Here is a 15592-nt window from a genome sequence, read left to right on the forward strand (position 1 = left end):
CCCCCCCCCCTAAAAAGCAAGCTGAAACCTTGTGTATTTTTTTTGATGATGGACATTTCATTAAATCAAGCTAGTCTTATGGCAAAATTTACCCCCGAAAATGCAAGAAATGGCGTTTCAGAGAGTCCCGATTTCAAAATTTCGCCAGACCTCCCTTGTGACGGCCCGCGTCTTCGGCACAGGACAATATGTTACGGGAGTGTCGCTCTCGAAAATCTTTAAAATGAATTTAACTATCGTACTTAGCTTAGTTTACAAGCAGAATGTGGTCCCCAAATGCAGGAAATGACGTTTCAGAGGGTCAAGATTTCAAAATTTTCTCTGAACCTCCCTAGCGATAACTTGAGCCTCAGGCGCTCACAACGACATGGTAATAATTTGTGTGGATCATCGCCCTCAAACAATTTCTTTCTTTGACAATAATGGCATTAGATTTAGCATAGTCTGCCAGCAAAATTTGTCTCTAGATCTAAAGATACAGAAAATTACATTTCAGAGGGTGCAGATTTCGAAATTTCCCCAGACCAACCTTGCGACAGCTCGCACCTTCAGTACTCAAAATCATGAAAATATTTTGTGCGCATCGCCCTCGCTATTAAAGACAATGTGTCTTTCTTACAGAATTGCCATCAAATTTAGCTAAGTCTGGCAGCAAAATTTGTCCGTCAAAACGCAGGAAATGGCGTTTTAGAGGGTCAAGATTTCAAATTTTCCCGGGGGAGCATACCCCCAGACCCCCTTCGGCGCTACATGTGCTGCAAAATTCAGTCAGTAAAGTTCGCCCCCCCATACGAAATTTCCTGCCGCCGCCTCTGAGGGGGGCAGTGCTGACTGACGTGGTTCTTGAGGTGGGAGGGAGAAGGTAAGTTGGATCTTTTTTAATGGTAGTTCGTAGTTAACGTTAACTGTTTCGTTCGAATGATACTCAAGTCAAGGTCAGCCCTTGACAACCCCTGTAAAATTACTCTATGTCATTTCCCCAGTTTCCCGTGCCATCGCGCCGTCCTAGCCTCCTGCAGTCCCTACTTCCGCAGCATGTTCACCAGCGGCTACGCGGAGGCCAAACAGGAGAGGATCAGTATCCAGGATGTGAGTCAGGTAGCCATGGCAACCATTCTGGACTACGCCTACACCGGCCGCCTTCAGACGGAGCCAGACCAGGTCCAGGTTGTGATGTCTGCAGCCAAACTGCTACAGGTAGGTAATAGACCAGAAGCTCAAAAGGTAAGGCACTGTAAGAACTTGCTGGGCTTGCTGAGGGCAGACCTCAAGGATAGAGGACCAGGACCATTGTGGACAGAAAGAAAACTACGGGAGCTAAGGAAGCTGGCGATGAACAAGACAAAGTGGAGAAAGTTGAAGAAACACTGATTGCTGCTGCAAAGTGTCTGACCACTGCAGCAGCAGAACACAGTGAACAACTACATTTGTACTAATGGAGCTCTGGCATTACACCTTTCCAAAAAAACGTCCCAAACTGCTGCTAGGTACTGAGTTAAGTGAGACAATGGGTGTCTTTGTTCCTTATACCCAAAATGCAATCTCACAACAGTTTTAGGTAATGTAAACGTTCGTGCTTTTAAACACCCCTTGCTCCATCATAGATATTGTAAACTGGTAAGTGCAGAATGTTACCATGTTTGTTACTTCTAGGTGGAGTTCATATGCCACCAGGCAGCAGAATATATGAAGGAGAATCTGGACGTGTGCAACTGTGCAGATGTGTTGATGTATGCTGACATGCTGGGCGACCTGGCCCTAGTGGAGTGCAGTGGGATGTATGTCGCATCCAGGTCAGTTTGATTTCTGTTATGCACAAAATGTCCTGAACTGCATTTATTTTAGTCATAGTTTTCTATTTCCTGTCACGTATTTTGGAATAGTCAAAGCTGACCAAGCAACCACTTGGCACAAGCAAACCATCCACCGTCAGAGGACATATTGAAACATTCCCGTCCAATTTTATGTAGTTAAGAGCCACTCCCAAGTAACCAACTATCTTGCACAACCAGCTACCACTGTTTTACAACCAAATTTGATTGACAGCAGCTAGCAGACAATGAGGATTTTTACCGGCATACTTACCTTGGCTTCTTTTCTTTAGGTTTGTAACGTGTTGGTAACATTGAACTGTAACACAAAACATTCCACAAATGTAACTTCATGTCACATGCACTTGCATAAGCCAGGATTACCATACATGCTTCAATAATCAAAACGACCGACCAATTTGTCGGCAGCAACCACCTGCCCTTTAATATAGCAACCATTTTTGCTCAGTCCCTTGAGTTGTTGCTTTGGACAGGTTTTGACGTAGAAAATGAAACAAATTTGCAGCCTTTGTGTCATCCCAGTTTAAGTATAGCAACCTTGGTAAGCATATTGCACACAGACAAAGGGATCTGTGCTACATGATTTTCAACCTTAGTCATGACAGGAGCAAGAGTTTTAGAAAGACCACATATAATCTTGTAATGCAGTTGAGAAATCACTAGTGCACACTACAAGTAGTATAAAAAGCACTAACTTTAAAAAAATGTATATATTACATTGTAATGTGTTTTAACATCAACCTAATGGACCCAATGTAATTCCCTCAGGTTCGACCAGGTGGCGCTTCAACCATCCTTTCTCCAGTTGCCGCTTGCCCTGCTCCAGTCACTACTCACCAGGGATGATCTTCTGACCAACTCAGAAGACGACGTTGTCCAAGCTGCTATGAGATGGGTTGAATTTGATGAAGAAGAACGCTTGAGACACCTTCCTACCCTTTGTCGGTCCTTCCGCTGTTCCTTCTTGAGCTCCAACCAACTTGTGGAACTGGAGAAGAAGTGCCCTTCAACCGACATCAAGTTGGTTTATAGTGACAGCACAACCCGGCGGCTGGGACAGACACGAACTGAAATGCAGATTTTTGTGAGAGTTTCAACTGATTTCAGGATGTCTGCTCCTTGTTACGACCCTTCTACAGGTGAACTGTACACAATGACTATGCCTGACGACGTGGTCGGCTATTCTATGGCAGTAACTTCCGGAGATGAGCTGTACCTTGCAGGGGGCGTTGCTGATTCTCCCAGAAAAGTTTCTGATGACTTCAAGGGCTGCAAGAAGCTGAAGAAATTTTACCAGTACAACCACTTGATGGACACCTGGGAGCAAAGGTGCGACATGATTTCACCAAGAGTCAGGTAGGTCTTTCTCTTGCAATCTGTTGTTTTCTTTATTCCTTATAAAAGACAAATTTCCATTCTTTTTCCAAGTTGTTTTAGGTAATAAAAGTTTTCCTGTGTTTAGTTCTAAAGATGGCGTCTTTAAAACTGTAATAATGTTTCAGACCATCCTGACACTTGAAAGAGTTGCACAACTTGCAGTCCTAATTTGTCACATACTGTCCAGGTGCCAAAAGGTCCAACATCCATGTTGATAACCTTTCCCCGTATCTGTGTTCCAAGGTGTGGTCTGGTGTACCTGAAGGGGTACATCTATGCCATTGTTGGTGATGACGCTAAGAAAACAGCGGAGAAATACGACCCCAGCCGTGATGAGTGGACGTCCATACCACCGCTCCCCTACTGCATATTCCGGGACTTTTGTTCTGTGGCTCTTGGTGACAGCATCTATGTGATAACTGCTATTGAAGGCTGCTTCTGCTTCAGTACCACAGACAACACGTGGAGCAGGATAGCAGATATGAGTGAACCAATGGCTCATCTTCAGGCCGTCGTGCATCAGGGAAGCATCTACTGTACAGGCAACCTGGGACGGCACAGCTCGGTTCCAGTTAAGATGTACAACCCCACAAAAGATGAGTGGAAACAGTCTGGGAAGTCCCATTTTGCCTCTGACACAACAATCCTGACGAAGTATGGAGAGACTATGTACCTCCTCGAAGTACACAAGAACAAGGGTGAAGACCAATCGATTGCTGCCATTGACATTCACCAGTACCAGCCTGAGACAGACTCCTGGCTGTTTGTACATGACAAGGGCAGGCTGGTTCCCCCCATGGTGCTCTGGTTGTGTTCCCTAGGGTTTCCTGATACACTGCACCTTTACTGCCTGGCGGCAAGGATGGTCCCAGAGTGCCTGTGGGAGGATCATACAGGAGTGTTTAAGGACCTTCCTGACCATGGAGAAGAGGGGAGCGGAATCTCAGGTGACAGTGACGGTGAAGACGACCTCTCGGACCAAGAGGACGATGGAAGTGGAAGTGACAATAACAACATCTGAGGAAGAACCTTCCTTACTGTGGGGAAGAGTGACACTTTCTCATATCCACCAAGAAGATGAATCTCAGATATTGCTTACAGTGAGGAGGACCTCACGGACCAAGGGACGATTACAGGGACAATGGATGTGATGATGTCCACATCTGTGACACTAGGACTAAACGGTCGATTGATTGGTTCTAGCCAATTTATTAGTTGGACGTTAGCTCGCAATTGTTGATACGTCTTATTGGTGTGTAATCATCGTCACTAATTAATCTCTCATTAGTCTCAATCTTTTACTAATAATACCTGCATTGGCACCATGTTCGCCAATGATTTCTGTGGTAAAGAAAGTCAAGATAGGTTAGTACTACACAAATTAAAGTGCTCTAATTGTGCTCTATGTATTGTGGGCAATTACTACTTATTATGTTTGTTATTATGATGAGCAATATTATGTCTGTATTTAGCTGCCATATATCGTACTAACCATGGTAAAAGCCGTATTGATATCAGCCCTACAGCATTGACTAAGCTGAGCAGTCCCATTCGAGAATGACAGTCTCTGCCATACAGGACACATCTGTGATATGAGCTGACTCGGGTCTGTTGCAAAGTTTTATTCTCTGGAACCACTTTTTCTCTGCCATGCACATCAGTCAACTTGCTGTCCCAAAACCCCACCGAGAAACCTTCAGAAGAGCCATCGCCTACCGTGGACCCACCATCTGGAACAGTCTACCACCGGACATACGCACAGCCCCAACTCTGGCTTCCTTTAAGAGACTCTTAAAGTAACGGGAAAGGCCAAATGAACGGACTTGAATAATGTAGCAGTTTCTATCATGTATTCTGTATGTATGTAAATGGTGTATATAGACGTATAGGACTTATAAGGACTCAAAACGATGTAACTTTATCTCTGTTATATACTTTGTCTGACCCTTGCCTCTTCCCTCATGACCTCAATGAAAAGAGGCCGATTTGAGCTTTCATGAATAAATAAAGTTTCAAACAAACAAAAGTCTGGCTTATATGTTTTAGCTGCCAGTTATCTATATGTAGTAATAAAAACACTGTTATCCAATTTACTACATGCTTTTCTTGATGCATAGACTTCCCCAAAGCAACTTCGATCTTGCCTCACCACTTAGAAAAGGATGAATACGGACAGCAAGGCTTTTGTAGCAGCAACAACAATCGTTTATTCATGAACGGCAAGATGGCATAAAAGTAGTCGTCAAATAATGACATGAACACTGGAGGTAGCAAAACAACATCAGTTCCACAAAGTCTGGCTAGTCTATGGAATACACAGACTTGCTGTGGTGAAAAGTGTCTTCGATGCTTTGGCAACAGTTTAGCAAGGCAAGTGATCATAAGTGAGAGCTAGACTTATTCCTGGGTTTGTAAAATGCAAATTTTTTTGAATATTTTGTGACAACAAAACACACATATAGCTAACCTGGCTATACATATAATCTGTGAAACATCACAATATTATACAAGAAACGTTTTATGCAATAGTACAGTAAACAATTCTCGTTATATTCATCCAGAAAGCTAACGTGACAGTCCTGCTTAGAGACGTTCTCAAGCTGCAAGCATTTTGCACCTGTCTTCTGATTGACAATATAGAGAAAAAGAATGATTGCATCAATGCATACATAAGTGCTGAACAATGGTGAGGCACAGCATAGAAGATTGTCAGTGGATCTCTGGGATCCCTGGGGATCAGAGTAGTTAGAAGATTGTCACAACATTGTTATGCGCAGTGCTCCATCCTTTGGTTCAAATAGGTGTGTGAGGTCACTTCAGGTGTTATTTCAATAGCTTGTAGCTAACTGTTTTGTTGCACGAACGCAGGCACTATACACGGGTACTGTCCTGCGATTACAGTCATAAGATACAGGCCTGTTTGACAAAGTTGAAAAACATCTACACACACTGTGACAGGAATGTTACTGCTGGAATTTGATAAGACCACACTTTGAGGTAAAGAGCATCACAAACGTACAATTCCAACTCAATCCCTGTCAATGTCGTCCATGACTTTGAGTACATTGATTCTGGCCAGTATCTCTACACTGTAAACATAAAGGAAATCTTACTCCACAATTCAGCAGCAATATGTGACAAAACCTGAAGAAAAACTGAGTGTGAAGTTTCTAGGGAAACAATCACAGTACAACACAGGACTGTCTCCAAGATCTGTGCCTCCGTCTTGGGACAGAAATTTGCTTGTTTGGGATGACAAAAAATTTCACCCAGTCCAATCCAAGAAATGTAAACTACATGACATGAAACTGATGAAAATGTGTTTTCATAAGCTTGAAATTTTCGATTTAATTATTTTAACGAAAATCAATGACGTGATAAAGAATGACGGAAAAAAGTTGAAAGCTGGAGACAGTCCTGGTTTGACATGAGTCACGAAACTGAAGGAATGTGTATGTTGCATAACTTGTTACAAACAGTTCTTCTTATCACCATTGTGGCTTAGTCCTATTATAGACAAATATGTATTGTCAAATGTTATAACATCAAGAACACTTGGATATACATTTCAAAGGAAATCTTCCAAACACTAAAATTGTCCTGCCTTTTTAAAGGCACCCTCACCATTCTTATTCATACCTAACCACAAAACTTCACCACCCTTCAAACTCTTATCAATTTGACAGATCAACAATCATTATATCAATAACGTTTATATCATCTGTACAATAACTAAATAAATGACCTTAGAGGCCATTCATTGACTTACAGGTGGACCTTTTCTATTGCTGTTCCAAACATATGCAACAGGTAAAAGTTTAAACACATATATTTCTTTATATGTTATTCTATGGAATAACACTGCTTTTGTTGTTTCGACTATGTACAACTTTCACATAGACATATATATCCATATATATATATCTTTAGATTAAGACAACACATACTGTCATATCCTTGTTAAAATACAGTTTGCGTGCACTCAAAGTGACACCTCTTTACAATAGTTCATGCAGAGTGAATAAAATATATTTTTGTTGTTAAAATATTGCATTTTGAATATTTCAGCTCCCAAGTATAACAAGTGGTCAAAAAGTACAATGGATCAGGCCTTGATCCCAGCTCCACATTAAATAAAATATTTTTGTAGGCACAATTAGAAGTTTATAAATACACACATACTGGTATTTTGTAAGATAAATAACAAGAACCCCCCCCCCCCCCAAATCTGTTAAAAGATACACAAAAGGATGATATGAATAAAACTCAGGTCACTTACAGGTCTGTATCCTTACAAAAAGTAACATTCTTGTTAGTAAAAGCAGCATTACTGTGGACTCAATTGTGAGGAAATTGTCTAATATATATATACTGATATTTTTCCACTCAAATCAAGAAAGCTCCTTGCTCTAGTATAGTCCCACTCTTTTAAAGGCGACGACATTTTCATTTGTAAAAGCAGTGTTACTGTAGACTGCAATTCTGTCTCGCTATAGTATAAGGGTGTGATATACACTGTGTTGTTAGTAAAGGCTGTGTTATTGTACTTTCCAAGCAGAGGTTAGGCTCCGGCTGTTTTTTTAACGTTTTTTTTTTGGTTGTTTTTATTGGCCCAGGTTTTTTATTGTATCTTTGTCAAAACATAACTGGCTGGTGGACTTAAAAAATAGAAAGCCAGATAAAAACGACTAAAAAACAGCTGGAGCCTAACCCCTGCTTGGAGAGGAGCGTTATTGTGGATTTTGCCACAATCCCACTCTAAGTGTGTAACATTTCCGTTTGTAAAAGCAGTCTTATAGTAGACTGCAATACTGTCCCACTACAAGGGAGTGATGTTTTCCGAGTCGTCAGTGAACCCTGCGTTATGGTGGACCCCCTTAGTGATGATGGGCTGCTGGTGGTGTGCAGGGGACTTCATGCTGGAGAAGGAAGTGTTGGGTACGGAGGCGCTGTATGGCGGTGGGGCGGTCACCTTTCCGTTCGGCTCGTCTTCGCTAAACTGGTCCTTGGCAAAGTTAAGAAACACCTGAAAGAAAAGGTTAACACAAATTAAGCATTTAAGTTTACATGAGGTAGTACATTATATTGTAGAGATTTTAACTGGTTGGCAATTAAGAAAATTAGTAAAAAAAATTCTGGTGAGTTCAACATTTTGAGTTGGCAAAATGTTCAATTTCTCAATAGATTAGCACATGTCACTGTATGCCAGAGAGTTATCTCAAAGTGTTTAGACAAAGTACATTAAAAAAATACATGGCATTGCTTTCTTGTAACTTGTGCGAGCAATTTGCATTCACAGGTCTGCAATATTAGTACCTGAAAATCAGATTGAGTCACAATGATCAAGCTGATGAGAGGAATAACATCTGCACGCAACATTCTCAATTGTTTAGGAACGCCCAGGTTTACACAAACATGGAATCTTTCACAACAAGGACAAGAGAGCAAACATTTTGATTTCCATTGAATGATTCCAACACCTGAAATAACACAGAACCTTGGGGGAATGAAACAAAACCTGAAGAAGAACACAGGCCTAAAGAACTGTAGGCCAACTGCAACAGATTTGGTTATCAGACAAATTTTTGTATTAGATGATTCCAATGTCTAAACTTGAACATTTGCAAACCTTTGCAATGTTACAGATTCACATTGAAAGAAAAATTCATTTGGCTTTAAGTTGAACCTGAACTGCAACAGTCCACCTGACTAGCACCTTGCACAGGGACCTGAGCTGCCATCTTCTAAGAGTCACTTTGGTCCTGATCATGAGCAGGTTCATACAGTCTGCGGTGCAGGGACTGGGCACTGGTTTGGAGTAGGGTCGGTTGGGACGGGTTTGGTTGTTGACCTAGCAGGGCAAGGGAGTGGGCACTCCGCATGGAGAGAGCGGTGAGGGAGGGCATCGTACCGGAGAGGACACGTGCAAGTCCGACCTCTTCTTCTCCGTGCTGGGTCAGAGCGAAACGGAGAAACACCTGGGAGGGGAGGAGAGACGAAGGAGGGAAGAGCCAGTCAAGTAGTAGGGAGGGGTGATGTAGGGGAGAATGGCTAGTGTGATTGATAAGGGAGGAGTAGCAGAGGATAGGACAGCCAATGTGCCAAAGAGAGGAGGAGTAACAGAGAAGAGAACAGCTCGTGATAACAAATAGGGAGTAGTGACAGACAAGAAAACAGCCAATGAGGCAACGGGAAAGAGAAGAGCTCAGCTGCTACTGTAAAAAAAGTGGTTGGCAACCAAATACCGTGTAACTGGTGTGGGCATGGGTTCTATCGAGATAGCACCAACCTCCTTGGCCTTAATGTTTGTTTGGTTGGTTGGTGACCTAGCAGGGCAAGGGAGTGGGCGCTGCGCATGGAGAGAGCGGTGAGGGAGGGCATCGTACCGGAGAGGACACGTGCAAGTCCGACCTCTTCTTCTCCGTGCTGGGTCAGAGCGAAACGGAGAAACACCTGGGAGGGGAGGAGAGACGAAGGAGGGAAGAGCCAGTCAAGTAGTAGGGAGGGGTGATGTAGGGGAGAATGGCTAGTGTGATTGATAAGGGAGGAGTAGCAGAGGATAGGACAGCCAATGTGCCAAAGAGAGGAGGAGTAACAGAGAAGAGAACAGCTCGTGATAACAAATAGGGAGTAGTGACAGACAAGAAAACAGCCAATGAGGCAACGGGAAAGAGAAGAGCTCAGCTGCTACTGTAAAAAAAGTGGTTGGCAACCAAATACCGTGTAACTGGTGTGGGCATGGGTTCTATCGAGATAGCACCAACCTCCTTGGCCTTAATGTCTCACTAGTTAAGCAGCCTTGGCTCCTTGTCAGTCAAACCAATGAAAAGAGTTGTGCTATTCTTCCACTGCCCTGATTTGCTTGTTCAACCAAATGGGCAGGTGTATAACAACATAACATGTAAGGTAGATACGACCTGAAACTTCTGACCATTTCCCAAATCATATCCAGTTACTTGAGTAACTGCTTTTTAGCAATATAATGTTACCTGGATGTCTGACCTTCATCAACATATCCTGGTATCCTGTATTTCACTTTTCATACATGATGCAGGACAAAGGAAACTGAAATCTAGAATACTTTGATGAAGGTTAGACGTCGGACCTTTTAAAAAATCATACTCAGTTGCTTATTAAGTAATTGCAATTTTGTGAAGGTAAGAATATTTTCAGTGAACACCACACCCACCTGCTCCAGGCTGGTCTGTGAGACACTGTAGTCCACGATTCCCAGGTCTGTCCGCTTTCCCTCAAGGGCCTCAAACACAGATGACCATGTGAGGCCCCCTGTGCTACTCAGTTGGTACTGCAGCATACCCTGTGGAGAATGAAAAGAGACATTTGGTAAGACTTGGAAACTTGTACAGGCATCAGCATGGAATTAAGTCTATGAGCTAGAGTCTGAATGGTCAGTTTACCCATTGTAGTACCCATATGCCTCAAATACCTACATTAAAATGGTACTGGGAGTCACGATCTGTACACATCTCTGTAATTGCTTTCATTGTAGCGCAACAATGATAGAAAATGGTTTGGTACAGCTGTATTCCTTCACTAGAAAAGCAAAGTAATTAATCAGATTTAGATTACCTGATGTTCATCCACCAGTTCTGCTCCAGGAAACTGGGACTGTACGAAGCTCTTGAGCGGTTCGGGGGAGTGGATCTCCACATCCACCTTCACCATCAGGGTGTAGCCTTTACCGAACCTGCACACAGGAAAAATAACATACACAGACATCAGCAACATGTCAATCTTTCATCATCAGCCTTTATCAAACCTGCACACAGGAAAAACAAGAGATTTTCATCATCCACATTAGGGCTGGGTACCAGTACAGAAACTTCAGGTCCAGGTTCGGTTCAGGTCCAGAGGATTAGGTCCAGGTCCGGACCTGAACCTGGACCTGATTCAGTCTGAATCATACCAATGGTCCTTTTTACTATAAAGAAATTAGTATTAGACTCACACTGGCGTTTTAAAATCCTACAACGCTAACTGCACCTGTACGAGTGACTGTAAAACTTGGTAGAAATGACTATAAACTATAATCTGCTTCGCTCTTGTTATTTTCTTCCACCTGCAAGCGCAAAAACGTGTCAATGCCTGATCAAATAATCTGTTAATTTTCTAAAAGGTCCAACGTCCGGTCCACCTACTTTTTTCAGGTCCGTTTTTTCTGGACCGGTCCAATGAGAAAAACCGGTTTTGTACCGGTACACTGTACCGATACCCAGCCATAATCCACATTGTAAAAAAAAAAGATCCAATTGATGTTCATTGATGACTGATGTTTACTAAATGTTTACTGATGACTAACTGATGTTTACTGAATGTTTACTGCTGACTAACTGATGTTTACCTGCTCTTGAGGTGCTGGATGCTGCCCAGACACTTGAACTCCCCATTGACCATGATGGCCGGCCGGTTGCAGAACTGATGTTTACTGATGACTCATGTTTACTGAAAGTTTACTGATGAGTAACTGATGTTTACCTGCTCTTGAGGTGCTGGATGCTGCCCAGACACTCCCCGTTGACTATGATGGCCAGCCGGGTGCAGAACTGATGTTTACCTGATGTTTACTGATGTTTACCTGATGTTTACTGATGAGTAACTGATGTTTACCTGCTCTTGAGGTGCTGGATGCTGCCCAGACACTTGAACTCCCTGTTGACCATGATGGCCAGGCAGATGCAGAACTGATATTATACTAAGTGATGTTTACCTAATGTTTACTGATACCTTACTGATGTTTACCTGCTCTTGAGGTGCTGGATGCTGCCTAGACACTTGAACTCCCTGTTGACCATGATGGCCAGGCAGGTACAGAACTGATGTTTACTGATGCCTAACTGATGTTTACTGATGAGCAACTGATGTTTACTGATGAGTAACTGATGTTTACCTGCTCTTCAGGTGCTGGATGCTGCCCAGACACTTGAACTCCCCATTAACCATGATGGCCAGGCGGGTGCAGAGCTGATGTTTATTGATGACTAACTGATGTTTACTGATGAATAACTGATGTTTACTGATGACTAACTGATGTTCACTGATGAGTAACTGATGTTTACCTGCTCTTGAGGTGCTGGATGCTGCCCAGACACTTGAACTCCCCATTGACCATGATGGCCAGGCAGGTACAGAACTGATGTTTACTGATGCCTAACTGATGTTTACTGATGAGCAACTGATGTTTACTGATGAGTAACTGGTGTTTACCTGCTCTTGAGGTGCTGGATGCTGCCCAGGCACTTGAACTCCCCGTTGACCATGATGGCCAGGCGCGTACAGAGAGCCTCACACTCCTCCATGCTGTGGGAGGCAGCACGATGCAGCGGCCGCCCTTCATCAGTGACGTCACCGCGTCCCACAGGAACCGTCGGGCCTTCGGGTCCATGCCCGCCGTGGGTTCGTCCTGTCAGGAACATCACAAAAAAATTCACTACAAAAACTAGCTTTTACACGTTGGTTTATCAAGAACATCACAACAAGGAAAACATCACAATCAGGAAAACTAGAAAGCATTCACAAAAAAAGCATTCACATCGTCCATAAGGATGACACGCATGAGGTGTGCATTATGAAGGAGGATTGACAGTTGAACTGACATGCTTTGCAATGCTAAAGAATATCTCTATATAGCCAACAAAAGGGTGATGATGATATGATCTTTTTATCTTTTCTTCGATTTCTATTACAATCCCAAAAATAATTTGTTAATTTGTTTCTCAATTTTTCCACTAGCAACTAAAAAATTGTAACATTACTCCCTTTTGGAATGCCAACTTTCATGATGATCAGTGTATGTATCTTTGGGATCCAGAAGTACAAAAAATATTATCTATCTCGTCCTCACCAGGAAGATGATGGGTGGATCTCCCACGATGGCTGATGCTGTACTCAGCTTCCTCTTGTTTCCACCGCTACAAAAACAAGAAAGTCATTTAGTATTCATTTATATTAGCCAGGCTGGTAGGTACATACAGCTTAAGGGCTTACCAACTGGCAGGTGGACACGACATTGTCATGAAGTCTCAGCAAATTCAATACGTAAATGAAAAAGAGATTCTGACTTGTCATCCATCAGGTTGAATATTATTACTAATTATTATGAGACAGGAAGCAAAAATTCATTCAAGCTTCCATTTTTAAGGTTGAGGTTTAAGGAGAGAGTCATCAGGCTTTGAGAGGCCTTATCAGTCCATAAGCTGTAATACAAAATTCTAAAAAATTGTACACTGCTAATCTTCCTATAATGTGTAGTGTAGCAAGAATGCTTTATCTCCATTAGAAAATAGCACTGCATGAAAGGTGGTCTATATTTACCTGTAAGTCCCACACAGCTTGTCGGCATACTCCCTCAGGTTGAGGTGCTCGATGGTGGCATCTACCACGCCTTTGGTACGGTTGGACGGGATTCCTCGCAAGCTGGCGTACATGGTTAGCAGCTCACGGGCTGAGGGACACATTCGCAATTTTAAAGTTCTGATATCAATATAACACTGTGAAAGTGATGATACCAGAAGAACAGTTACTTGAACTGAAGTCAGGTACATTCCTATAGTCTTTAATTTAATTAATTTGTCAACAATACTCTTTCTTTCTTTACATCAGGTCGACAAACTTTGCTCTGTCATGGTGGACTGTGGTGTCACCTCTCAGAAGATGAACTGAACTGCAAAAATTTGTTTTGTATGTTATGAGCCGTTGACATTGATAATGACAAATGTGAGTTTTCCAATGATGAGTAAAGGCACAAAAAAACAGCATTTCTTCCAACAAGCTGCAAACCCAACTTGTAGCATGCAAATTTGAGCTTCAGAATTCCAGGCTGGGATTTGAACCTCTGGCCTTGTGATCCAGGACCAGAACTTGCCAACCACTGCACAACAGCAATTTGCTATATCACCGATGAAATTAACCTCCACTTACCAGTCATTCTCTCCAGAAGGGCGTCGAACTGGGGGCAGTACCCCATTCTCTGACGTACCTCCCTCTGGTGGGTCTGGATGTTCAGGCCGTCCAAGAATGCGGTACCAGTGGTGGGGGTGAGGTCACCTGGGGTCGAGATAAACAAGGATACATGTTAGTCAATGTTGTGAGTTTTAAGTACATTCATTGCATATTATATGGCAGTAGAGCAGCACAGTCTTTCTTTCTTTCTTTAAATCTTAAGTTTTCACTTACATAAATAAAGGAAGGCAATATCAGAACAAAGGAAACATATCCTGCAAATTTGTTGAAATACACGAAGGTAAAAGGGGGTGAAAGGAACTGAACTGAACTTCACACAGGTCAGATAAAATGAATAGATTCACTTTCTTTGAAGTTGTATTCTATATGTACACAGTGTTTTATTGGATATGTATTGCACACAACCAACCTGTCAGCATGTTGAAAGTGGTGGTCTTCCCGGCCCCATTAACCCCGAGCAGCCCGAAGCACTGTCCCGCGGGGATGGAGAGGCACAGGTCGCTCACGGCGGGGCGTGTCGCCTTCTTACACTTCCTCATGCCGTACATCTTCCCCAGGTTACGGATCACCACCGCAGAGTTCCCTGTCTTAGGGTCCATGTTCAGCACCTGAGACGGGGAGAGAAAGTCATCAGAATTTCATTATGTTACAATTTTGAGACCTGTACACAAAATAAAGCCGTTACCTGAACAAGCTTTCAATCAGTCCTCTGATCCTTACCAAGTTGAAATGACCCAAAGCCGAAGTCACGCATCCGAAACAACTTGATAAGGATTAGAGGTCTGATCGAAAGCTTGGTCGTAAGTGCTTTTATTTTGTGTACGGATATAAGGTCTTACAATTGTACTGTCAATTGTAACATAAATGTTGAGTACCGTCACAGATGAACTTACATTCAAGTATTAGAATTTCCGTTTCATTTCATTTTGTTCATGATTTATTCAGCTTCTCACCATTGTGTTCTTGAATAATGGCTTACAGTTAACTATACAAATATGCCGAATAGAAGTTACTCAACAAGCAACTTGATATGATTCTGGAAACAGTCAGATGTTTCAGATAGCATCCCGATAGCACTATCTTTTGTCAGTGACACTGAGATCTTGTTGAACAGTAGGTTTTATATCGTTACTATGAATGAGACATTAAAAGAAGGTGAAGACAAAATTTAGATAGTCCAATAGGAAACAAAATCAACACGTCAAGATAAAGTTGATGCAAATTAGACTAACCTCCATTGACGAAACTTTAAAAAAGTTTTAAAGGCAGATACGTAAATCAAATGCTTTCCACCCCTAAATCTTGAGTCAATTGGCTCCTCTGCTTATTGATTTGTGCTAAAATAACTACTTACAATCCAAGGGAATAGGTGATATATTTTCCACCCCTATCCTCTAAGTCTC

At 42.4% G+C, this 15592-nt stretch overlaps 2 protein-coding genes across 4 annotated transcripts in view; one reads left to right on the top strand and one right to left on the bottom strand.

Moving 5' to 3' along the window:
* Window positions 1-4634, top strand: part of LOC118417121 (kelch repeat and BTB domain-containing protein 8-like) — an 18628-nt gene extending 13994 nt beyond the window's left edge. For 2 of the 3 annotated variants that reach the window (XM_035822530.1, XM_035822531.1), the window contains exons 3-5: window positions 1654-1793; window positions 2601-3188; window positions 3453-4634. In XM_035822530.1, coding sequence (XP_035678423.1) covers window positions 1654-1793; window positions 2601-3188; window positions 3453-4230 — 1506 coding nt within the window. In that variant the 3' untranslated portion in view covers window positions 4231-4634. Of the gene's footprint in view, window positions 1-983; window positions 1198-1653; window positions 1794-2600; window positions 3189-3452 lie in introns of all 3 variants that reach the window. The other variant, XM_035822529.1, reaches the window with a different exon arrangement.
* A 3173-nt stretch (window positions 4635-7807) lies between these two features.
* The window catches only part of LOC118417414 (ATP-binding cassette sub-family A member 3-like), a gene marked incomplete in the record, with an annotated part of 46640 nt that continues 38855 nt past the window's right edge, over window positions 7808-15592 (bottom strand). The window contains 9 exon segments of the mRNA XM_035822973.1: window positions 7808-8235; window positions 10399-10527; window positions 10800-10917; window positions 12435-12537; window positions 12540-12630; window positions 13072-13138; window positions 13542-13671; window positions 14148-14273; window positions 14599-14797. Of these exon segments, the coding sequence (XP_035678866.1) occupies window positions 8029-8235; window positions 10399-10527; window positions 10800-10917; window positions 12435-12537; window positions 12540-12630; window positions 13072-13138; window positions 13542-13671; window positions 14148-14273; window positions 14599-14797 (1170 nt within the window).

Source organism: Branchiostoma floridae, chromosome 6 (assembly GCF_000003815.2).
Source record: "Branchiostoma floridae strain S238N-H82 chromosome 6, Bfl_VNyyK, whole genome shotgun sequence".
NCBI lineage: Eukaryota > Metazoa > Chordata > Leptocardii > Amphioxiformes > Branchiostomatidae > Branchiostoma > Branchiostoma floridae.